Here is a 26,369-nt window from a genome sequence, read left to right as displayed (position 1 = left end):
ACATGAAGTAAACTTGCTTTGAACTCAAGAAAGTAACTGCTCCACTTGAGAATCAAGTAAAATTATAAAGCTCTGTTTAGTTTACTCTACCCTCTGCACAAAGTCGCACACATTCCCACCTCAAAGCATCCTTATGTAAGGTCCTTGGCCTGATCTCTCAAAATCACAAAGACAAACCATGTTGCAAACTTGTGGGGATTGAAAGAAGTCTTTATAAGGGCACTATATAAGTTCTCACTATACTCATTTAAGTTCTGAATTACAAGGGTCAGGTACTGAGGAATTAAATGTTCCTTGGCTTTTTATGTAAACAGTTCATTGTACTACAAAAACAAACTATTTCGGGAATTCCCTGAGAATGAATCGAATATGTAGTGCTGATTTTTGTGTATAAATCAGAATATAGCAGAATCCAATTTAAATATAAATGAGACATATTTGCTCTGAAAAGTGTGACAATGACTTAATTTTACTACAGTGCAGCACTATTTCATTGCATTAAGCACCTGTTTAAACTGGATTTCAAGTGTTTAGTGAATATGACTCTGGTTTTTATGCTGAAATATCATGTGAATACACCCCTGTAAATTTCAGGACTCAAATCTTCTGTTCAAAATGATGGCTTGTTCTGACATACTCTGATTTCTGATTTATATGTGGTATCCCAACATGCCCAACACTGCAACATTGGCTCAACTAATGGCATGAGTTTGAAATGGGGCTATCTGTGTGTCCAACCAAAGGAGAATGGGGAAGTTTTAGGTAAACTTATTTTAAAATGCTTATTAATTTTGCTACTCCATTTAGTGACACTAATACTGCCGAAATTACTCACCGTTAAAGACACAGCAGTGGAGTCACGTGACGTTATGCGAGTGGAAGCAGTCTAGTGGCTTCTATCTCCATTACACTTTGCTACAATTATCCTTTCAATCAACATTTCTTGGTGAGAACTGATTTAGTTTTGATTGTTAAACTATGCTGGGAGTGTAGAATGTTGAAGAATTTGAAATAGTTGGCCTGAATGTACATTAAAAAGCATTTACGATTGCACACGTCTGACACCTCTCAAGAGCAAGATGGCGGGGGTCTGGTTGGGAATAATAGCGTGCCTCAAGATGTAGGTCAAGATATTGCATTTATGCGGTGCTAACGACAAACATGGAGGGCCTCGAGGAAATTCGTCGTGTGACCACTTCTATGGAGGCGAAACTTTCCATCCTGATCTCTAGAATGGACGAGCTTGAAAACCAAATCAAGTCTCTGGAAGCAGCTGGAAAAGAACTGCATGCTAACCGGCCGGCCCCCAAAACTGATATGGATCAGGTGTGGTAAAATTAGAGGATATGGAAAATCGAAGCAGACATAACTAATCGAAACATGTTTGATTCACTGGAATCCCAGAGGGAAAGGAAGGTCAAGATATGGTCAAGTTCCTGGATGAGCTTATTCTGAATTTGATCGACACAGTGGGCCATCATCCGCAGGGGCGGGTTTATGATTTCTGAGGCCCCAAGCAACAAACCAACCCGGGGTCCTATTTCGAAAACTTTTGTTAAAAAAATGACAAAATGTATTTTAAATCATAATTTAAAATTCTTCCTATCAGCCTGTGACAGGGCGTAGGGCAGGCCGGGTCGTGATTATACTCACCCGGTCCCTTATCAGGCTAATCAAGCCTCCGAGAGGGATGAAGGCCGACTGCGGAAGGTGGTGCGACGAGAGAGAGATAATTTATGGTCAGCTGACCGTCATGTGTGTTTGTGTCTTTGGTTTCAGTTTTACATTAAACTATTATTTATATTGTCAAGCCGGTTCTCACCTCCTCCTTTCCCTTATATTCCCTTTAGACAGCCGTTTAATGTTTAATGAAATACAAATCTAGTTAAAGATAATGAATGCATGTTTTACAGTTTTTCCAATACACAGCAATATTTACCTACATATATGTTTACAAAACACTTGTTGTATAGAATAGTAATATAGTCTTATTTACTGTCACCTGGAGCTTATATTCTAATGCTGCAGTGTATTGTTCATCATGTCGCAAAAGGCTGTATAATATATAGGCTAAGCATCATAGGCAACATTCGTTACAGTATTGTAAAAGTAAACATACAAGCCACGGCGGCCCATCAGCACACTAGAGCATAAGAAAAAAAAAAACAACAACATTGCCGTTTATCAAGCACTGAACATTTGCTTGGTGCAGAATAATCTAGAATAATGTTAAAAATTCAACAGTCACCTCTTTGCAGCCTGAACTTGTTCAGAACATTAAATCTTTGTGACACCTGCGCTAAAAACAGTCTAGATGCAGCGCAACGAATGAAACAGATTGCAGGTGTCTCGACATGCATTTTTGAAAACTGTTGAAATTTTTTCCAACATTCTTTCAGTGAAGTCTTCTGGAGGCAATATATTTCTGCCACAGATATTAATAAGGCCTTTAAAGTTATTTTTAACTTGACACAGTGTCTAAAATGTGCCGGTCCTACATGAGACACTGAGGAAACAGCAAGATGCGGTACAGCAGTCAAGGAAAAACAGAAAAGAAGCACGCAAAAACACGTTCCGTGTGAACAGCCCTTCATCCGTTTACACATATCTGTGTGAGTGAGCGTGTGTGGGCGAAACAAGATTGGAAGGCCTGAATATGTTTTTCATAAATTACAAACCCAAAGTCCAACTGACTCGAACCCGGCAGCTTCATGAACCTCTGCAGACAACAGCTTATTCGCGTGTGTACCCAGAACATCATGTCACCCCTCAAGCGGGTTTTGCAGAGATATCCTACTTGGGCAGGGGGCCCCCGACATCCAGGACCCCACGTAATTGCGTGGTGGTTAAAACTGCTACTGATCATCTGGAAATAGAGCACACACACAGAGCTCTAGGTTGGCTTCCCAGAGTGAGCGACAGACCCAGATCCATGCTGGCAAGATTCTTGCAGTCGGCAGACAGAGACTTTTTTTACGTGCAGTGAGGAATAAAGGAAAGTTGTGCTGAGAGGATTAAAACATTATGGTTGGTACAACATATGAGTTTATTTGCTCATTTTATGAGTTCAATTATGTTATTTACTGGGGCCTATTTCATTGAAAACTTTGATGTGCAGTTCAATTGCATGGTGTATGTAAAAAGCAAAAATAAAAAATAAACATACAAAAAAAAACAAACAAACACCAGACTGAAGTAATCTTGTAGCAATGGTGTTGCTCGTGAGCATGCATGGGAGGGCAATGGACACCAGTTGAGACTGTTATGCGTGACGTTGAAGCACATTTTGTTCAGTGGGTTATTAAGGATTTTATATAGTTACATCAATGTTGAATTTTGGTCTATATAATATAGGCTTGGGTACACTCTTTTTCTTTGCATGTCAATATGTCACTCTGTTATATAGGTAAAATGTTTCTATCCATGTGGAATGGTAATGTGCTGGGGCCTCCTATATAAAGAAGGAAGGTTATATATTTTCTTAAGTGTGAAAATTTGATATAGTGTTCCTTCAAGAAATGCATCTTTCTTCACAGGAAGCTGAAAAACTTGGTAGGACATGGGGTGGGCATGTGTTTTGCAGTGCTGGTTCGAGTAAGAGTAGGGGAGTCATCACATTTATACGTAAGCATTTACAATTTAAAGGTGGAGTCAGTAATTTTAATCCAATACATTTTTTGTAAAATTACACAAATATCTCTTCACGGTCCGCTAGCTGTCCATTCTGTGTGTTTGTTGAAAAAAATTTGGTATTTGTATACAGCCCTATGAATTGAAAAATAAACAAAGTGGATCAGACCAGTCCAGACAACACTATTGCGTTTGCATGAAACTGGGGGGCACAGCTACTGAAAGTGCACTGAATGGAGGGGTGTGTTTGTTTGGCTGTGAGATCAAATATCAACAGTCTTTCTCAGAATTCGCTCACTCCACCATTAATTGTCTTAAGTAGCTTAAAGATAGTTTAGGAAGAGTCATTATTTTGGCCGAAATATAGCGGCAAAATCTAATTTATGCACCCAATACTGATGACCAGAACTTTTTTATAGATCTTGAGGGAAAGTTACAAGCAACTGGGATCATCCATGACATGGATTTGGGAGGAGACTTCAATCTTTTAATAGATCCGGTCCTTGATCATAGTGATGCAAAAGTGTGTAGACCCTTTAGAGCAATGTTGTCACTACAGAGGATGTGTTATAATCTTGGTCTTACAGACATTGGGAGACTTCTGAATCCATCAGGGAGGGACTAAACCTTTTTTCATCAGTTCATAAGATTGACTCTAGAATAGATTTTTTTGTATATATCTAAGTCACTTATTCCGTTTGCCATAGATTGCTCAATTGGGAACATTTTAGTTTCAGGTCATGCTTTGGTGTGTTTAGAGATGTTGCTGCATATAGGGAAAAGAAAATCATATAGATGGCGCTTTAATACATCCCTTCTACAGGACCTAGCATTTCAGCAAATGTTAAAGACAGAAGTTAATGTTTATGTTGAGGCGTGGCATGGGAGGTGCTTAAGGCAATTCTTAGGGGGCGGATTATACAAAATGCCTTGTTTGTTAAAAATATCAAAGCACAGGAATTCATGGAATTGGAAAATAATTTTAAAAGTGCTGAAACAGCTGAAACACCGAATGTCATCCAATACGTTTAGAGAGTTGACTCAGCTAAAATATAGGTATTGTTTTGTCATAGAAGTTAGACCTTTTCTTTTTTAGGGCAGGACAGACATACTTTGAGTCAGAAACTTCTAGCCCGATACACAAAACATAGAGAGTTTTTTTCCAACATTCTTTCAGTGAAGTCGTCTGGAGGCAATATATTTCTGCCACAGATATTAATAAGGCCTTTAAAGAGTTCTATTTCAATCTTTATAGTCCCACGGCTTCGTCTACTGATAAGGATATTAGCAACTTCATAGAGCCATTAGAGCCATAAATTGTCAAATGATCAAAAAGACTTTGTCGACTCAGATATTACTTTGGAGGAGCTAGATGAGGTCATTAAAGCATTGCCAACAGGTAATGCACCGGGTACTGTTGGTTTTGCTGCAGTATTTTTTTTATCTTATGTCACAGATCTGGCTCCACTTATGTTGGTAAGGGAACCTGGCAAGGTTGTCCTCGCCCCATAATGCTGTTCCGCCTTGCCTTGGAACCATTAGCAGCCACAATAAGAATAGAGGATGATTTTCCTGGTATTGTAGCAGGAGTGTGTGATGCACAAACTTTTAATGTATGCAGATCGTATATTATTATTTGTCTAGAATTCGGTTTTCGTTTCAGCATTTTTCTTTTGGTAGTTAGTTTAGGGGTTGGGTTAATAGTTATGGGGGATTTGGCTTTTGATAATTTCATTAATTTGGCGACACTCTTGTTTTGTTTCTTTTTTTCTTTAATATTCTTTGCTGTAACCTTTTTTGTCCGCACTAATAAATAACTTAACTGTTACTTCTGTGTTGGTCTTGGTTGTTTCTACTACTGCATACAGCGACAATTGCTTCTCACGTCAATGTTAAGTTATCATCCCATTTAAACATCTTTAAGCACGTAACACCAACCCTACATGATCAATGACTAGCCTCCACAGAATGATTAATTTCTTTCTCCCAATTTTCAGGATACAGGGTAAATTGGTCTACATCGGCAGCTCTTGCTCTGATAGCAGATTGCCCTACCACAGCTTTCCAACCAGGTACCTTTCAATGGCCCAAGCAAGGCATTAGATATTAGGTATTTTATTTCCAGACAATTTGAGATATTTAGTTAGTTAATTTTGACTGGTTAATGAAAAAGTTCCTGTGTGATGTTGATTGGTGGGCTTCACTACATTTGTCTATGGCTGGGAAGGTCAAAGTTATAAAAATTGATTGTATCCTCAAATTGAATTATTTACTGCAGTCTCTCCCTCTAGAAATTCCTCTTTCTTATTTTAAACAATTTTATAGAATATCTAAGTTTTTATTTGGTATGGTAAACAACCTTGGTTACAAATCTGTAAGTTACTTAGACCAACTGACAAAGGAGGTTTAGGCCACCCCAAAATTTTATTTTATTACTATGCGTTTATTCTTAGACACTTGGCACATTGGTCTCTTCAACCAGAGAAAGTCCCACCCTGATACAACATTAAACAAGCAGTCTTGCCCCAATTTTACAACTGCCTTTTGAAGTAAAAATCCATCTCATTATTTCACACTTAAATTCAGTATGGACAAAGGTTTCCTGTATGTTCAGTTTTGATTCTCACCTAAATGTTTCCTCAAGCACATGGCTGAACTCCAAATTATGTATTAACAAGTCCCCCTTTTGCAGGAGAGAATGGATGGAGGGGTGTGCTACACTTGGTGACCTTTATGAAAACGGAGCTTTGAGATCATTTGAAAATATAATACAGCAATTTAGGATTTCTAAGTCTCAGTTGTTCTGTTATTTACAGTTTCGCCATTTACTTTGTTCTATTTTTGGTGGTAGTACATAAGATCATTTGATGCCTCCTAAGGCTACAAACACTCTTTGTATGGTGCTCACAGCCTTTGGAAAGGGGCATGAAGTGACAGTGTATTATTCCTTGTTGATTCAGAGTCTTGGTGACAGGGCCTTAACAGCTCTTAAGAGGTTATGGGAAAGAGATTTGAACTTGGTATTGGAGGATGGGAAGTGGTAAAGAATAAAAAAAATATGTAAAGCTATGTATAGGGATGCAAGGGTATGCCTTATTCAGTTTAAAAATTTGCATAGTTTCTAATGGATTCCCTCTAGATTATTTAGGCTTGTTTTAAAAGACACACTTACCTACTGGCAGTGTCAGCTGGAGGATGGATACATAGCCCATGATCTTTGGCTCTGCGCTAAGATTCAAGAATTCTGGTTAAGAGTCCAGAGGTTTATCTGTGAGGTTTTAGATACTCAAATTTGATTCTGCCTCAGACTATGTACTGTATATTGGGTGATGGGGTGGTTATTAAAGTAGGTGACAAATATACAAAAACCTGGGTCCAAACTAATGTAATGATTGGTGACAAATATTTCTTAGAGGATGGAGGTCAATTGGTGCGCCCTCATTTCATGAATGGTTCAACCAATTGGGCAGGGAATTCAAAAAGATGTCATATAATTAGATGCATATGGTAAGAAATGGGACAAATACATTACCTTTCTGGAAGGCTCTCGGTGAGGGCCATGTGGAAAGAAACGTTCTCTCTCTTTCTCTCTTTCTGTTTATATGTGTATACTCAGGCTTGTACCATGGGTATGTTTGAGGTTGGTGTGGGGTTGGGGACTGGGAGGGGGATACGGAATTAATGGGGGATAAGGGGGATAATGGTTGACAGTGCATGTACAGAATATTTTGCTTTGTTCTGTGTTATGCTTGAGAAACATTCAATAAAAATATAAATCAGGAAAAAAAGGCACAGCAGCAAAAATTTACCATTTAATTCTTGGGGTCTGAGAGAGGGTGGAAAAAGGGCATGAAAAGACAAATTATGACCTCTGGGAAATATTTAAATGAAAAAAATAAATATTTAATGACCCTTTTAATAAAGATCCCTTAGCCAAAGCAGACAAAAATGCATCTCATTCCAAACAGGTATGAAAAAATCCCTGGAAATATTCGTCTGAGAGCATGAGAGATGCAAAAGAAATGGCTATGGATTTGTGCTGGGCTCTAAATGAAAAGCCAACACACCAGCAGCCATTCCTGGATGACATAAATCAACTACCCCCTCCCCTCCTTTTCCACTCAGCCTGTGAAATTCACTACAACGTGACTTCCCTCCCACAGTTTTTATGAAACAGCTCGTGGCCTGAACTGCCTTTGCATTCCTCCACCCAGAGGCAGAGAATGAGAAAGGGAAGGAGGAAAAGAAAGTACGTTGTTCATATATGTGCAGATCTTATGTCACAACCTGCCCATGTGTTGCAGCCTCGCCAATAAACGTCCTCTGTTACAATTACTACCCACTGCAGCCTGTTTTATGGCCTTACTTCTAACCTTATGCTCAGTGTATATGGCATATGAGGACCCGCATGTAAGGACAGGCATACAGTATGAACAACATTTGATGTTCTCTAGGCAATGATGAGATGTCTGGGTGGTGCTGTAGATCTTATGGCAAACATAATCTACATTACAGGCCAAGAACGTGAGGGAAGGGTATTCACCTGTGACTTCAAGTCCATACGCCAATACCACAATGTACAGTGACTAGTCTTTCTGGTTTCCTTTCAAATGCATACATATCTGTGTTATGTATACACAGCTGACAGTTAAAGACATGATTAGGCATTGAGATCTAACACATGGTGACTATTACAGGTTGATACAGACTAATAATTAATTTCTATAGGCAACAGGATGAGCCTACAGGATACTGGTTCTTATAAACAGTGGATCTGGCCCAACTTCATAATACCACATGAAGGAGTGCACCTGGCATGAATAGCTATGGTGCATTTTCGTTGAACGTTTTGCTTTGAAGTTTATCTAAATTCCTTTAAGGTATTTCAATTCTTGATCTGAGAACAAATAGGGAGGCGGGCATGCTAACAAGGAGGCTAAAGGCTACAGCCTCTAGTGTCAGTCACAAGTGTCCCTCTTGAGGCCAGGGGAGTGAGGTTTACACATACCGCACAGCTATCACTTATCAGCTGGCTTCCGTTACAGTGGCAATAAACATTGACTATTATTGACATTGATAGATTTCTGTTTCAACACGTTGCTGTTCCTTATGACCTAACAAATGCTTGACGGTGGTTGTAAGATCAAAACTTTGCTGTCAATGTTATATCTTAAAACTTTCATAGCAAGGCCGAAACATTGATTTCTCATAACATGTGTTTTTTAAGCTATAGCAGTGTTTGAGATCCTTTTTTTGTAACTTTGTACTATTACATGTGTCCAATGCAGCCACCTTCAACAGTTCAGGTGTGTGAGGAATGTTTATATGTTGGTCCAAATTGTGTCATAATAAAACATAATTTTTAAGTAATAAGTCAACCTGATGTCAATTACAATGCTTGTCCATGAGCCATTCATGATAAATGTACTTGGCTTAAAGTTAAAACAAAAATATTATTTTGAATTCGGATCACAGACTACTTTGCAAGCTCCTTAGAGACTGTTTTTGGCCACAGTAGATAATACAGATCACATGGTTAACAACTGTAACAACTGCATTAAAAATAAGTGTAGCTTCAGGCAGACCACACAGATTAGAGCCCCTTGGCCCTTACAGAAGAGATGTTTGCGAGTCTTACATCTGAAGTCTGAGTTAAGTCTGAAGTCTTTAAGCTGGAATCCGAGTCAAGTCCTGAGTTTTATTATTCAAGTCAAGTCTCGAGTCTTTCATCACGAGTCTCAAGTCACTTAAGGTTACATCTTTTTAGGGTATATGTATATATATATATATATATATATATATATATATATATATATATATATATATATATATATATATATACACACACACACACACACACACACACACACACACACACATATACACATATATATATATATATATATATATATGTGTATATATATATACATACATACAGATGTTATGAACTTCTCCTGTACTATTTTTTGTAATAAAGGTGCCGCAGAGTCAAGGTCTGTTCAACATGGCTCAGAACGCGCACACAAGCAATGCAATATGAAATATGCAATGTAATGTGATATCAATAGGTATAATTTTGACCTCTGGTTGCCGATCATAATGAGCCATGTAGCTACAATGCCCACTGTTTACGACAGTTCAATATTAGCTAGCTTTGTGTGTTAATTAAAGTGACTAACCTTTGAGTACGCGTTCTTACAGAATTGTATGCATCTGAGGGCACAAACAATTGTGAACACGTATGGTACGGCGGGTGACATGGGACTCTTATCACATTTTGGGGTTAACTCAGAAATACATCATCAAATTCTATGACAAAGGTCCAATCGATCATGACACATGGGGAAATGTGACGCAGATGTCATAAAACCAACACAAATTCTTCCTTTAAGATATTAATCGTTAAGGTTAAAATACTTAAGTAATTTTTTTTATTTGAGTCCTTTTTGTCAAGTCAAGTCTGAATCATTTTAGGTCGAATCAGGAGTCGAGTCCTAAGTCTATAATAATCTCTGACTTACATCTGTTTTTTTCTCTTTCTTTGTTTTGAGAAAACAGAAGATCTAGACTCTGGTGATTTTTTTAAAAGACTACTTAAATTCCTTGGCTTTATTTGCTGAATGCATAAATGTGAGTATGCACATAAACAGTGGTTAATGTTTTCAGTCTTACTAAATCTGCATGCTGGACCCAAAACATTATCAAAAGGCTTGAGAATCATTATCTGGATTTCATAACCACCTGGAGTGGATTGGCATCCACAACAAAAGAAACACCTGATAGTAGATTTAGGCAATTACAGCACAGTAATCCTGTTTCGTTGCTCATTTAACCTCTCAAACTACAAAATAATGAAAGTATTCAAAAACTATTTACGGTTTATAATATTGTGAAACTCATAAGGTCTTGTAAAGCATTGGCTAAATAGAAGTTATCTAACCATCTCCAAACATACAATAAGAGCCATTTTTCAGCAATAACAATAAGGCATGTCTTATACCCAAACAGGTTTTTTTTCTTTCTCCCAGAGATATATATGGCATTTATTCATATCAACGTGACAAGTTACAACCTAGAGCGAGAGTGTGAAAGAGACAAATAGGGAATAGAGAGAGAAAGAGAAAATTATCCTAATATTATTTCAACTACACTAATTCAACATCAAAAGAAAGCCTTCTATCTATTGTGGTGAAGATCCTGTATAGAACATTGGCCTTAAAACAAGGGGTTTCTGTTCATGTTTAATTCATATCATTTTGTTTTTCTCTCTAAAAATATATCCAGTAATATTATGGAGTTTCAGGGACAGAGCACTATTATTCTTCATATAACCTTGATAATGCCCTTGTGGGCTAAGGAAATTGTACTTGTATGCTTTGCTGGATTGCACACAATTGAAAAAGGTCAAACAGGCACAATAACAAGAAATAATATGTAACTCTATAAGGCAAGAAAGATTTTTGGCAATGCTTTTGAATTCCACCATTCTGGGGTATTTGGCAATTGACTTGACAGCTTGTGTGAAATACCCCGGAAGAGCGGCAAATAAGAATCTAGCGCCACCCACTTGCTCGCTCGAAAAGTACGGCGCGAAATAGCGCGGTCACGTGGAGAGCACAGACACTGGCCAACCTACTTCTACACTCCTCGAGCGCTTACATAATATGTTCCTAATCACAACGCTGGCAGACAGCCAACATGGCCTGAAATAACTCCGCGCTGGCTTGAGGTTATTACTCTCTGTCAAGACAGACGAGATAGCAACAGCTATTCTCAGGGTGTCCTCCAAAAAAGGTGATATTAGTCTACTAATTCATATTCAAACCTCTGCCCTGAGGCTACAAACTGATAGTTACGGTCTTGAGTGCTAATTGGTCAATACGGTCGTGCTTAAATAAAGCAGTAAATCTTAGTACTTTTGTAAAACGCTAGTCAAAGCAATTTGATAAAATACAACAATGTTACATTTGATTTCTTCGTTCAAGTAATCAGAATGGTAACACTCAGATAAGGTTGTAGTCATTCATTTTTATAAACTACAGCACATTAATTAATCTGAACTAACATGCAATATTGTTAACATCTTGCATTAGGTTCATTGTTAGTTCATGTTAACTAAAGTAGTAAATTAATACTAACGTATACAAACTTATTATAAAGTGTTAACATCCACACTCATACATTTTGATTAAAGTTAATGTCAACATACACGGCCAATAATTTTTTTAAAGTAAAACATTTTTAAACAGTTTTTAGCATGCACTAACATGAACAATGAACAATAGTATCTATAAATTAACATAAATAGAGTAATAATGGTTGTAAAAATAAATAGTTCATTATCTGATATTTGAATATATACACTTTCGGCCAAAAGTTTGGAATAATGTACATGTAAATTTGCTGTTTCGGAAGGAAATTGGTACTTTAATTCACCAAAGTGGCATTCAACTGATCACAAAGTATAGTCAGGACATTACTGATGTAAAAAACAGCACCATCACTATTTGAGAAAATTCATTTTTGATCAACTCTAGACAGGCCCCATTTCCAGCAGCCATCACTCCAACACCTTATCCTTGAGTAATCATGCTAAATTGCTAATTTGGTACTAGAAAATCACTTGCCATTATATAAAACACAGTTGAAAGCTATTTGGTTCGTTAAATGAAGCTTATTGTCTTTGTTTTTTTGTTTTGTTTTTTAGTTGCCACTGTATGAAATAGATTGGCATCTCTTAATGTCAATATTATTTCAAAAATGGCAAAAAAGAAACAGCTTTCTATAGAAACTCATCAGTCAATAATTTTTTTGAGGAATAGAGGCTATATAATGCAAGAAATTACAAAAAAAAAATTCATACAAAGGTGTACACTACAGTCTTCAAAGACAAAGGACAACTGGCTCTAACAAGGTCAGAGTCTCTAGTTTAAGAAATAGATGCCTCACATGTCCTCAGCTGACAGCTTCATTGAATTCTACCCGCTCAACACCAGTTTCATGTACAACAGTAAGGAGAAGACTCAGGGGTGCATGCATTATGGGAAGAATTGTAAAGAAAAAGCCACATTTGAAACAAAGAAATACAGACATTGGACAACAGATAATTGGAAAAGAGTGTTATGGATCTTAACCCCATTGAGCTTTTGTGGGATCAGCTAGACTGTAAGGTGCGTGAGAAGTGCCCGACAAGACAGCCACATCTATTGCAAGTGCTACAGGAAGTGTGGGGTTAAATGTCACCTGAGTATCTGGACAAACTTGACAGTCAGAATGTGAAGGATCTGTAAAGCTGTCATTGCTGCACGTGCAGGATTTTCTGATGAGAACTCAGAAGTAGTTTTAGAAGTTCTGAACATTTCTTTCAAATTGTAATAGTAATTTTTCACTTTATTAATGTCCTGAATATACATTGAGATCAGTTGAATGACACTTTGGTGAATAAAAGTACCAATTTCTTTCCATTCAATAAATTATATTTATTACCTATATGGATTTATTTGCATAGATAACAAATGTAAAATGAAAGGTTATTAATGATATCTTTCAATAAACAAAGACAAACTAAATGTCAAAACAATTACTTCAAATGATCAGAGATACCTTAATGAGGAATGCAGTCAGATGAAAAGAAAATATAAATATATAGCTGCATTAACTCTTTAACTTAAATTGTGTATTTTAGCAATAAAACCGGGACTAAAACTATCCATTTTATAATAAAAGTCAAGATAATAATGAATTAATGAATGCCTAACAACGTCCCTAACAAGGTCCTTTCACTGACTATTTTGAAAATATGGATTGGCATCATGTTATTGCTTGAATATAGTCATCCTGTAAGGCTGTAAACCTGTGATGGACAAAATATTCTTCTTGCGTAACTGGTAAGATGTCAATACCCACAATGTGAATAACAAAATCAACTTTGAGTAGTTCCAGAGATAACCTTAGATTATGCAACCAAAACAAGCTAAGATTTTAATAATACAAAGGGTCCACAAATGTTTTATTATCAAAATGTGATTTGGTTTGAAACGATTAGACTGGGCCATTGCCCTCCGTATTAAATACTTGATTGACCTTTGTACTGTTTACTTGACTGAAGAGTCATCACATGGTGTCATACAAAGAAATAAACAAATGGAAAACAACTCATGACAGTAAAGAACCACAATGAGTAATGCTAATTTGTTCAGGAATTATGTTCAGTTATGAGTATACTGATAAATCAAAAGTTGGAAGACTGAATATAAACATGGAACACTGCAGTGCCATTGGAATGAAAACTTTGGAAATGATGACATTCTGAAGAATTCTATCTTCAAAGGTGATGTGGGTTTTTATGTGTTAAAATACTTTCTCCTATCCCAATTTAATATGCATACACAATTAAAAGTAAGCCATTTTTATTTCTCTGAAATGTGAAAATGTGTGACTCTGTAGTGCTATCAACCATGCTAATGCTCGGTTTGTTTGAGGATACCCATCAACCTGACATTGGCTCAACCAATGGCATGAGTTTGGGGTGGGGCTAATTGTTTGTCTGACCAATGGTAGATGGGGAGTGTTCAGGAAACCTGAATCGTCATCATTTGAAGGCTGTTTGGTAAAGAAATTGCACACTTCACTTTAAAGGATCATCACACCTTACTGTGTTTTAAGCATGAAAAAATTAGAATTATTCAAATAAGGAATTATAAAAGAAACCCCACATGTTTAATGTAATTAAAAAAGTTAAAAATTGAAACATTTAAAAGAAGAATAGACAAAATGTTGTGAATCTAAACATGAAGTGAGGTCTTTAGATCTGTGTAAACTTCTTTCCTCAGGTTCTCAGGAGAAGATCAGGAACTTCTGCAGAGCTCTCCTGATCTGCGTATTCTCCTCTGGCTTGCTGTCTGGAATCATTTCCGCACTGTGTAGTGCACTCAGGTTCACTTCTGGCCGTTTCACCCTGATCTTCTGAAGCCCTGCCTGGGTCACGTTGCGGCAGAAGTCCACCCTCACTTCTGTGAGATTGGGACCATGGTCCAACACAGCCTGTAGGATGGAGTCCGTCACTCGAGCGCAGTTTTCTAGACTGAGACTGTGTAGACCCCTGCAGCTCTGCAGCACGTTGATGACATTGTTGTCCGTGATGTGGCTGCATCCAGACAGAGTGAGGGTGAGTAAATTTGGACACCTAAAGAAAAAAGAAGCACAATTTTTAGATGCTAATAAAGAAGAAGAAAATAGCGTTAATATAGCGTAATTTATTTCAAAATTATTAGGGCTGTCAATCGATTCAAATTTTTATTTGAATTAATTACACGGTGTCCCGATTAATTAATCGCAATTAATCTCATATACAAATATTTGCTGAGAAAGCCCCTCATATAACAATAATTGAATATATAATGATTATACATATTTATATCAATATATAATTATACATAGATATCTTTAAATATAAAAAAAATAAATTATATATATATATATATTACATTCCTGTAGCAAAAGATTTCATCATTGATAAGGCCATACAAAAAGCCGCTTTAGAATCCATTTCACAAGTGAATTTGTCAATCAGTTCGGGATTTGTTATGAGGGGTTGTTTAAGAACCCAGTCAGTTTACACCTACGTCAGACATGCTTGTGTAGCGTCTCGGGTGTGTTGTGTTATAAACATAAAATGTTAAGGTCACTGTGTCAAGTTAAATATAGTTTAATACTCAATCTTTAAACACATCTTGAGATCCCTTTAGTTCGGATTTGCGCTCCATCAAGTGTTTTGAACACAAGAACGTAACGCATGTTTGTGTTGTTCTGCCTACTGAATTGTTTTCTTCACTGTATAAACTGTGTGTTGCTCATACAGCTGAAATTTCACTTACTGCCCTCTGGAGTAAACAGGTGGTACTACAAGCTTGCGTTTCTCAGGAATCTTCCTTATTATGGTCCAGGGGCATGCGATTAATTGCATTATTTTTTGTCAAATTAATTGCACTGAATTAACGCATTAAATCAACAGCCCTAAAACATATCTCATTACAAGTGTTACGCCAATTCCGAGGTGAAATGTCCATTGTGTGGTGTTAAAAGTGAGATAAAATCTCACTTTGTCTGAGCTCAACTTTTTACTAAAGTATTTTGTGGTTGACACCATTTTTTGTGGTTTGTGCATTGATGTTCATGGATATGTTCTAGTACACACTGTTATGATTAGACACTGATAAATAGGACTTATAGAAATGCATGAGTGTAAAAGCATGAGTGTGATTATTGCTTGCAAGAAGCAAAAAAAAAATCTGATGAATTGTGGAAAACACACTTGTGTGCAGTTTACTGCATTGTGAATGTTTTTTTATTCCTATTCACTATTTCAGTAACGATGAGTTTTTGAGTCAAAAGTCCAATTACACCAATGTGTATTTTCTCTAGCAGGGGTTTTACATGCTGGTTTTAAACATCAAGTTTCAAAAACCCAATCAAATAACTTTAATCAAATTGAATCATTTATTCACAATTTCAAGATCATGATATTTTTGCTATAGCTGTTTGGTAAATAAGTGAACACAATAAAACCATACTGATGTACATTCAGGCTGGGGTCATCTACATAATGAAGGGGTAACACTTTACAATAAGATTCTATTCGTTAACATTAGTTAACGCATTAGGTTTCATGAACAAATAATGAACAATATATTTTTTTTACAGCATTTATTATATTAAGGTATATTTTAACCAAAAGGTTGAACTGTGTTTTCAGGACAAGAGTATTTTTGTCAAGTTGGGGCAAATTGTCACATGTGTTATAAATGTTATAATTTTTTTTTCTAAATTGCAATTATTTTGGACAAAACAATAGTTTAATATTTTTTTAGATTCACTTTTCCTATTTTTGATATTTTGTGATTTGATTTTCGTGATTTCAAAATTGTTTTAAAGAATAATGTGGCTTAAAACCCTTTAATAGGCTGTTCCATTGGCAAGTTGTGACAACTTACCCCATGTAATGTGTGTTCAGAATCAGAATGAGCTTTATTGCTAGTGTTCTCACATACACATGGAATTTTTTGTTGATAGGAGGAACTAGTGCACAGAACATTACAGTGAGACACAGAATATAAAACAACGTAAGAGTATAAATAGACATACAAATAATAGGACATGTAACAGAATGCATATGTACATGTGCAAGTGATAATGTCTGTGCAAGGTAGGGGTATTTACAGTTATTGAATTAAATAAGTGAATTTACATATGTACGTGTGATATGTATTTACATTATTGCACTGTGGGGGTGTCCTGAGGCAGTTTAATTGTTGAGGAAAATGGTCTAAGGGTAAAAACTGTTCTTGTGGAGTCTATGTGGGTGTCCCACTTCAGGTCATGCGGGTTGTTGAGGTTCCAGGAGGCATTGGTGTGTGTGTGTGTGAAGTAACTATCAGAGTGGATGAGGGGTGTGAAACTGGGCTTTTCAAACCTGCAGTAAAACACATTCAGTTCAAAAGCCATTGGTTGACTCTCTACAGAGCGAGGGGGAGGTGTCTTGTACTTGGTGAGGCTATTTAGGTCTTTCGACACAAATGCAGTATCATTGGCTGAAAACATTTTTTTCAGCTTTTCAAAGTAGTTTTTTTTATCAACTTGATTTCATTAGTAAGTGTGTTCCTGGCCTGGTTGTACAATGTTTAATCCCCACTTCTGTAATTGTCCTCTTTGGCATGACAAATCTGTCTGAGGTTTCCTGTAAACTGTGGATTATCGTTATTGAATGACAAAAATGTCCTAGTAGGGATGCACATATCCTCACAGAAACTGATATATGATGTTACAGTATCTGTGAGCTCATCCAGGTCTGTGGCTGCAGCCTCAAAAACACTCCAATCAGTACTGTCAAAGCAGAATTCTAGTTCCAGCTCTGCCTCATTGGTCCATCTCTTTACAGTCCTTACTAAAGGCTTAGTAAGTGATTTTAGTTTCTGCTTGTAGGTCGTGAGAAGATGAACCAGACAGTGATCAGAGAGTCCTAAAGCTGCACATGGGACAGAACGATATGCATCCTATACAGTGGTGTAGCAATGGTCTAGGGATGCAACTAACGATTATTTTGATAATCGACTAATCTTTTAATTAGTTGTTTAATTAGCTTTATCGACTAATGATTATTAGAACAATTATTCGACTATTCGTTTGATTATGCAATGATTAATCATTAGCTATTAACCGACTATTCAGCTTGTGCCTAGACATAAATGGTTGTATTAAACATGCTTACTAACAATAAAGAGGACAAAATCATCTTTTAACAATATCTCTAAATGACATTCTCTGAATTCCAAGGAATTGTTTTTTTTTTATTAAGTTTAATTCAGTAAAAATTCACTGCAAAAATAAAACTATTGTATAATCAAGACTTTTGGTCTTTTTTTTCATTTTTTTCCACATTCTCTAAAAGCAAGTCTAAATATCTTATATGTTGCTTCTCAGGTAGATGTATCTTGAAGGCTGTTTTTAGATATTTTAAAATATTTAAATTTAAATATTGTATTCAACATTCTCCAATAAAAATATTTCTTCTGCAGTATAGCTACTAATGTAAATGTACGTTGTATTAGATATTATTTTTGGAAAACGAACCAAAAAAGACTGATCAAAGACTGATTTGTTGCAGTGTATAATGGGCTAAGACTACACTCTCTCACCTTTTATTTTCACTTCAATCCATCTTTAACTCACAAAAACAAAATCTATCTTCTTAATAGTGCTGCGTATCGCCGATTTACTTTACAATAAGATACACACGTGACACATAGGCTACAGTATATTATAATGCGATATGTCGCAATCCATCAAGTTATTAATCTAACTACCGCAAACACGCACGAGGGATGGGCATCCCCGTGCCAGAGGGTGCCTCAGATGGGTGCAGTTTCTCCAATAACTCAGCGATGCGATCCGCTCTGAACAGCTGGAAGCATGGCAGATGTAACACGCTGTCCAGGCTGGATTCACTCAGCTAGGCTTCCGTGAAACACAGAGCAGCAGAGCTCGAAATGTCCTTATTTATTTGAGTGAGCAGAAGCGGTTCGTCCATTTTGTTGGTGAGGGAGCAGACGTAAGCCAGATGAATACTTGGCAGTGGAGTTCTAAATAAACAATAAACAAAAGTAAGAAAAATGTTAGAGAGCTCCACACAAAAGCAGCCATCTGTGGCGCCATATTTACGAATGTGTATAATTTTTCCTAAGAAAATAATGGTGGATATGATTAATAAGATTTTTGTAAGCAAGACTTTAAAGTATGTGAGCAATAAAAATGCCTTGTATGACATTATACTTAATATAGCATAACAAAGACAGTTGCTGTATTAGCTGTTTTCACCACATAAACACAGCTGGTGCTCTTGCTAAACAGCACCAGCTGAAAGCTTAGTCATTTGCCATGCCCACAACAGTGAGCTACAGAGTCGCCCTTCCGTGCCAAGCTGGGTGTGCTACAGCTGCTGGTGGACTCGCACAGGTCAGCCCTCACACACATGTCTGCAGCTTTGAGATGTCATTCACGTTTACTGATGCAGGTTATATAAAGTCTTATATAATCTTACCACTTAACCACATGTGAGACCGGCGCATTCCAGCCGCCTGTAAGTGTTATGGGTACTGTCCCAATAACCCTGGCCATGGGGCGGATCTTACACTACACGTGCCTCTGCTTTGATTATCACAGACAGCCACTGGTGACATAGACATCTGATAAAGGTATCAACAGGAGAGGAAGGATGAGTGAGACTCACAAGAATTTAAATCCCGAAGGATTGGTTGGTTTAGATAGCTCCAGCAGAAACTGATTTCAGCCATTGTTTTTTATTGGGAGGAGCTTTTGTGTAAGCAAGCACAGTTAATATATGTGTCCCATCATCCCTGGTTACATAAGCATGCCCTGCTCTCATAGTTCTGCCCTGCTCTTGTGCAGATGTTTTGTTTTGGTCAACAAACTGCCTGTTGTTTTATGCAGACTTATACAAGCTTTTTTGTTTGTTTTTTATGAAAAGCTAACAATGACTTGGTTGTGGAAATGTAAAGCCAAATACTATTTCCCATAAGATAAACCACAAAGTTTTCGTTGCATGGGTGTAGCTTCTAAACATTCCAGATGTGTCTGCATGTACACATGCCAACCTACCGTTAATTAATTTTACAGTAATTGCTAGTGATTTTCCAGTAATTCAGTTTAATGCCTTTCCTTTGAACTCCTTTATCAGGGTGAAGAATAGTCATATGAGTAGTTGACATGAAATACTTGTAGAAGTTTACATGACTTGTGGTCTGACATGCTATACTCCATCTAGAGCTGCATTTTCCAAATTCTTTTGTAAATATTGTGCATGCATATTTTATGACTTAAAATAAGGGGGGCCTGGGTAGCTCAGCGAGTAAAGACACTGACTACCACCCCTGGAGTCACGAGTTAAAATTCATATAATGTGGTGTAAGAATCAAGTAAAAGATATTAAAAAATACTTTCCTTCCACCATTAATACAAGAGAGTGTAGACAACAATATCATTGATTTTTTTTTATTTTTATAAATGAATCACATTTTGCAAGAAATTATTTATTTAGTTATTTCTTTCACATATAATGATTTTTCAAGACAAGAATATGACGTTTCTCAGGGTTACACCATATGACCCAAACAAAATATGCCTTTTCATATTTTATTTTTACACGGTCTAAGGGGTCCTTTCTGGGTTTTTTTGTTTTGTTTGTGTGTCTGTGGACAACAGAATGGCTTCCTGCATGACTTTTGATTTGGTGGAAAAAATAAAAATAAAATATTTTATTTATTTATTTATTATTATTATTTTCTTTCCCAAGAAAAAAAAAAAAAACAATTTCCCAAGAACGTCAGCTTTTAATGAGAATGTGAATTTTTTTTACCAGTCCTGTTTCACATTAATTGAGAAACAATGGAATTTTTGTGCTATTAAAAATGTAATTGCCATAGGACAATTTAAAATTACTAGTGAAGTAGTGAAGGTGAAAAAGTAATAAAAACTGGTTACCAGTAGATATACACTTTAGGCTAAAATCTTGATGATAAAAAAAAAGTAAAAAAGTGCATGGACACGCTATCTTCAACTACCTCTACATAGACTATTTCAATTGGCTAATGTCACTCGAGGGATGTTGTCAAGGGTGTGTCTACGACTGAAGCATTTGGTCTAGAGATTTATTTTCCCTGAAGCAGCCCTAATGACCAGTCTATGCCAAGAATGTCAACAGAAAAAGCCTGGAACTGCAGATCACTGGTCAGATGTAGTTACATACTTTATTTTCTTGTTTTTTTATCTTTTCTTGTCTTTCCTCTTCATTTTCTATTATTCCTTCCTTATGTACAATATCATAATCAATTAAAGGGTCATTCGACTCTTTGATGGAGCCGAAAGAGATTCAATGAGTAAAGTTGTTTTGTCTTTTTGGGGGATATTGTGCTCACCAGCATTTCTGAATTGGTACCTCATGACAGATTATCAAAAATATACAGTACAACCCTCAAAGAATGTAAATTACAAGTTAAATCAGTTCAGACGCATGACAGTTACACATATTGGCCATATAGGAAGAGTTTTCTGTGGTTCTGGATTTAGTTCTGAGTTTTACCAGTAAATTCAGTGACAGTAAATTGGCATAAGGTGTACAAGAAAGTGAGAAAGGGAGAATTTTATTTGAAAAAATAAAACTAGATCCCATGTACTTAACGCCACTGTCTGAGACTCTTTTTCCCAGGCACTCAGTGTTTTATACATTTTCCTTTGCAGCAGAAATGCATCGCCATGATGGCGTCAGTGAGTCATTTATAGGCAAGTGAGTGAGACACACACGTGCAAACAGAGTCCACAGTGACTGCAACGCACATGTGCATTCCACCCTTATCAACAAAGAACTGATTGTAGGCTCCACCTGCTAATGCAAATCCTTAGAGGAGCACTCACTAGGGAGTAACTTTACCCATAGGATTCTGCCTCAAAGTTCTTTCTGCCTCTCTCCCATTTCATCTTGTATCTCTCCAATTTTCCCTAGTCAAGAAGCACTGGTCTCCATATTTGTCCTTCACTCTTTAAACTTAAGGATTCAACTAGAACCTTTTTAGTTCAACCATGAACTCAAAATAACTTATTCTCTAGTTCTTTTGTACTGGAGCTTTAAAGAACCCAGAAACAAATACACTGATCTGCAAAACCTGTAATGAAACATCAAGAACTTTCTTAAATTCCCATAGAACCCTATAGCCATTTCCTCTTTCTTTATGTTGCTCCAGGTCAAGAAGTCTTGGTCTCCAAAGGTTTCATTCGCTCACAGATTTTTCAATAAGAACCAAAAAGGGTTTAATGCCTGATACAAGAACTTTATTAAGTTCCACAAAGAAGTTTTCATTCTTTAGGGAACCATTTTTGTACTGTTTCTTAAAAGAATGCCAAAATCAAAACACTGGTCTGAAGAACCTTTAAAGTAACAGTAAGAAATTTGTTAACCACCAAAAACCCTCTTGAGAGCCCTTAAGAAATGTTTTTTACTGTATAGGGTTCCAGCATTCACTATATGGCAACCTAATCTCAGAAAGTCACACTACTATACCTATATTTTTGAAAACATATATTTTTATGTGACCTGTTATATGTATAGTGGTACTTTCCTGGTGAAATAAACACTTGAGGTGCTACAGCAACAATGACTTTTATGTACTTTAACAAAAATCTAAAGAAAAACTGCAGATTATCAATTCATAAACACTTTACACTGTTCCACAAACAATGCTATCTTATTACATCAAAACACTTTTACAATAGTGCTATACATTTTAATGTTTGCATTACATAACAACTACATTTACAAGCTTGTTCGAGTAAGATCAAGTTGCACTGTAGCTCAACTGATAGAGCATTGCACTTGCAACGAAAAGGAACTGAGTATGAGTCCTGAAGAGCATGCAAGTCGACACAAGCCAAAAGTGTAAAGAAGCACCACAAAATGACATTGTTGCTTCAGCAATTGCATTTTTAATGACACTATCAGTTAGGGTTAGGGTTTAGGGTAGGAAGGTAGGTAGGTTTTGTTGATTCAAAACTCAATAGACCATTAACCTTAATCTCGTTTGATTGGAGAACATTTAATTTAAGCTTTTAGTGTTTTCAGTTAGTGATTTCAGTTTTCAGGGGAATCAGCCTACAAATGTCTTACTTATAATTGTCTATTCTTATAAAGCATGGAAATGAGAAGGTACTTTAACACTGGAAAAAATTATACATATCACCTTTTAAGAACCAGCACCTAGATGGTATTTTAAAAAACTAAGAACTGTAGATTAAAATGTACCTTGTGAAAAATAGTTCTACGTTGAAGAGCCTTTTCAAGAGTATTTTGACAAATCAAACTTTTCTCTTTTAGTTTAAAGTGCAAAACAGCAGTGGGAGAAACCACAGAGCTCCATCATGTCTTTCGTTATTATTTGGCTGCCTTGGAGAAGCTGTGCAGATCTGCCCTTAAAACTCCAGAGGGTAATTCAACTCTAAACTGCATGCTACCCTGCAGACCTCATGTCACTCAAATTTCGAGGTGAACAACATTTCCAGCTTCGACACACTTAGAACGCATGCCGCATCTATCAGAAGAGTCAAATGACGTCCTTCCATGGAGCGAAAATGTGATTCTAATGAACTTTTAAGGGACAAAGATTTGAGCTGATTCCCATTAGTCAGAGCTGGAGGAGTTGAATGTCTAGATGAGAATGGCTCACGCTGAAATAATTTCTAGTTTCTTCTCATTGACGTCTGTGTCTCAAAAAATATCTCAGATACACGCATGGCTCGCTTGTCCTAATGCATCCATGTTCCTCTGAGGCACAGATGTTTCTGATTGTCGAGTGATCTGTCCTAATTTATTTCTTCTCAACCCAAAGCAGAAGCTGGGAAATGAGTTGTGTACCGTGTCACTTCTTGGACACTTAAACAAGCGTGTGAGTGGCAAGCGTTTTATCACATTGTTTAAATGCTCATGGTAAAAGCTTACTTGCATTCCATTTTGTAAGTAATGGACAGAGAACAGAGTGTGTGTTTACAACTTGTATGTTGATCGACAGCCTCTCTGGTTAACCTATTAGTGTCCTTGCTGATATGCAATATTTCATGCAGGGATTTTAATGAATTCGTTATGGAACCAATAGCTCTCATTATATATTTCCAAAACAAGATGTGACTTGTTTTAGCATTGGTTTAAAAGAATATTACGTATCAGGTTAATTCATCCAAAAATCTAAACTCTTCCATCATTTATTCACCCTCATGTCATTCCAAACCCCGCAACCTGGTATCAGAGAATCAAGTTACTACACCTATGTTTTTGCAAAATGATTTTTATGTGGCTGACAGGGTGGAAGGCACGCCCCTCCCCAGGGAAAAGGGGGGTGGGGGGGGGGGTACGTCATGCCGGGGGCTCCCTGGCCTTAGAGAATGATGGAGGAATGTGGCAGGGCGGAGCACACCCGGCCCCTAATCAGGCTAATCAAGCCTCAGAGAGGGATAAGGGCCAACTGGAAACTGCCGTGCGGGAGAGAGAGATCTTTACATTTCTATATTTTACATTTTGCAAGTGGTTGTGTTGATATGGTTGTCTTAAGTTTGACACCACTGGCATAAGAATAATCTTGTCACTGTTGCTTTTTTTGTATGTAAAAGAGCATCATGAACATTCTTCAAAATGTTTCACAGTGTTTCACAATGTTTCATGGGAACAACATGAGAGTGAGTATATAATGACAGTATTGACATTTTTGGCTGAACTATTCCTATAATAACAAAGTGTATGTGCAATGCCTTAACGTTACTTGAGCCATTATTTTGACTAAAATCCATCAGGGCAACGCATTTTACTGTTCAAAATCAAACCAGCAAGACAATGAAGTTGAAGCAGACAAATAAAAAAACACTCACATGTGGCACACACTCTCCAGGAAGTCACTGACTATGCGTTCGTGCTTGCTGCAAAGGTCCCTTTGGAATGTGGTCTTCATCCAGTCCTCAATGTTGCACACTTTGACTCTGCTAGAGTGCCAGCATATGGACAGGTACCTCAGCGAAGGGCCCAAAACAAAGTTATCCCTCCTTAACTCACAAGGAGACCTGAAGTGGAGTAGCGTCCACAACTGTGGGTCCAGGAAGACCTGTCGTAACCTTAAGCATGTCCGAGACAAGCTGCGGCGACTGTCCTTATCTAGGTAAGAAAAAAGATGTAGCAAACACTCATGATCAAGCTCGTTGAGATGCATAGCAAGCCGAACAAGGAGAAAGAAGCAAATGAGATGGTATTAGATGGCTAAGTCCTGGCCTGCTAACAACCACACAGCAACAGTGAGACAGTGGTGTGTCTTGTGTGGCTGGGATACGTGATCTCCCCCAGACTGCAGGCTCTCAGAGGCCTTGCACATATAAGGTCGTATGGAATGGGGGATATTTTGGGAGGACGACTGCAAGCACTGTCAAAAATGGAAATGTGTGTGGCACATGGGCTCTCCCGATCCATCTGTCTCCAGTGCCTGGACAGAAGGTAGTGTGAGGGACATTTAGATTAAAGAGGCTTCTGTTTATCACTTACAAGAGGCTTCACTCAGTGCCTTCATTGTGCATAATGGGGGGTGGCTCAGGGAGACACTCTTTGTAAAGGCCAAAGTATCCAACTTTTTCCTACATCCCGTGATGACCCTACATGTTGAAATCAGACAGACACACTGAGGAAGAGCCATGAAGTTCTCATCCTTGGTTATGTACATTAATCGCTTTTTCAAGTTTTCCAATCAGACTGTTATTTCCTTTAAAATCTGCATGTAATTATAAACTTTTGTTCTGCGGGTGATTGACTGGTGGGAGGTGGTGGTTCACTGCCATCTGGGATGCATCAGAATGGCGTTTTAAACCTCAAATGTGATGTGTTTTTTGTGATCCAATCACAAAACATTTTGCACCCCGTTGACAACTATATTTAGCGCTGACTATTTGCGATCGGATTATCCAAAACACATCATCTTACCAGCTGTAAACAGGGTCTAAAATAACTACAGCCAGAGCGATGTAATGCTATAACGACTACTGGCAGAAGTACCACCCACTTTTGTTTCCCCAGTAAGACCCTGGGGAAAAAGGTTTTCCATAACTGTTATGTGCTTCACACACATTTTGTCATCAGCACAGTACGTATGTTCTGATCACGTACAACCCAGATTTTTTAAGATAACCAGAAAGTCTGTCTGTACGTGTTGTTAGCACACATCCGTACTAGCTAATGGTCAAAAAAGTATACTATGAAAGTCTAGAGCGTTCTACCGTTTGAAAAATGTTACACCCTTTCTACAGCGGCCACATTCTTTGACACTATGATGCAATGGCTTGACGCTGTCTACACTGGACCTGCCGAAGCAAACATTCTAAGCTTGTCTTGTTTGCTGGAGTAGCGTCAGCGCGTGCAGCGCAAAATGGAACGGTACATATGGGTGCCTACACACTAGAGTTTACACGTGTCAGAGAATGCTGCAAATGCATTGATTTCAATGAGGATGGTGCTTCAGAAGGAAAACGCAAGGGTTTGTGATTGTGACACTCCGTCATGCAAACAAAAGTTTTCAGTCTCCATCCCTAGCCCCCTTGTTTTCAAATTAAACCTCCTCCTCCCTTAAGTACGCTCCTTCCAAACAGATCTT

At 37.4% G+C, this 26,369-nt stretch overlaps 1 protein-coding gene across 1 annotated transcript; it reads right to left on the bottom strand.

The window, feature by feature from the left end:
• Nucleotides 1-14,231: 14,231 nt before the first annotated feature.
• Nucleotides 14,232-25,881, bottom strand: LOC127640119 (F-box and leucine-rich protein 22-like). Its single transcript, XM_052122522.1, has 2 exons — nt 24,610-25,881; nt 14,232-14,815 (listed from the first exon to the last, which is right to left on the bottom strand). The coding sequence occupies exons 1-2, from the start codon at nt 24,942-24,944 to the stop codon at nt 14,467-14,469; spliced, it is 684 nt and encodes a 227-aa protein (XP_051978482.1). The 5' UTR covers nt 24,945-25,881; the 3' UTR covers nt 14,232-14,466.
• Between the last annotated feature and the right edge of the window lie 488 nt (nt 25,882-26,369).

Source organism: Xyrauchen texanus, chromosome 49, assembly GCF_025860055.1.
Source record: "Xyrauchen texanus isolate HMW12.3.18 chromosome 49, RBS_HiC_50CHRs, whole genome shotgun sequence".
Lineage (NCBI taxonomy): Eukaryota > Metazoa > Chordata > Actinopteri > Cypriniformes > Catostomidae > Xyrauchen > Xyrauchen texanus.
Note: the sequence above shows the minus strand (reverse complement) of the source record. Positions and strands in the feature narration are given on the sequence as shown.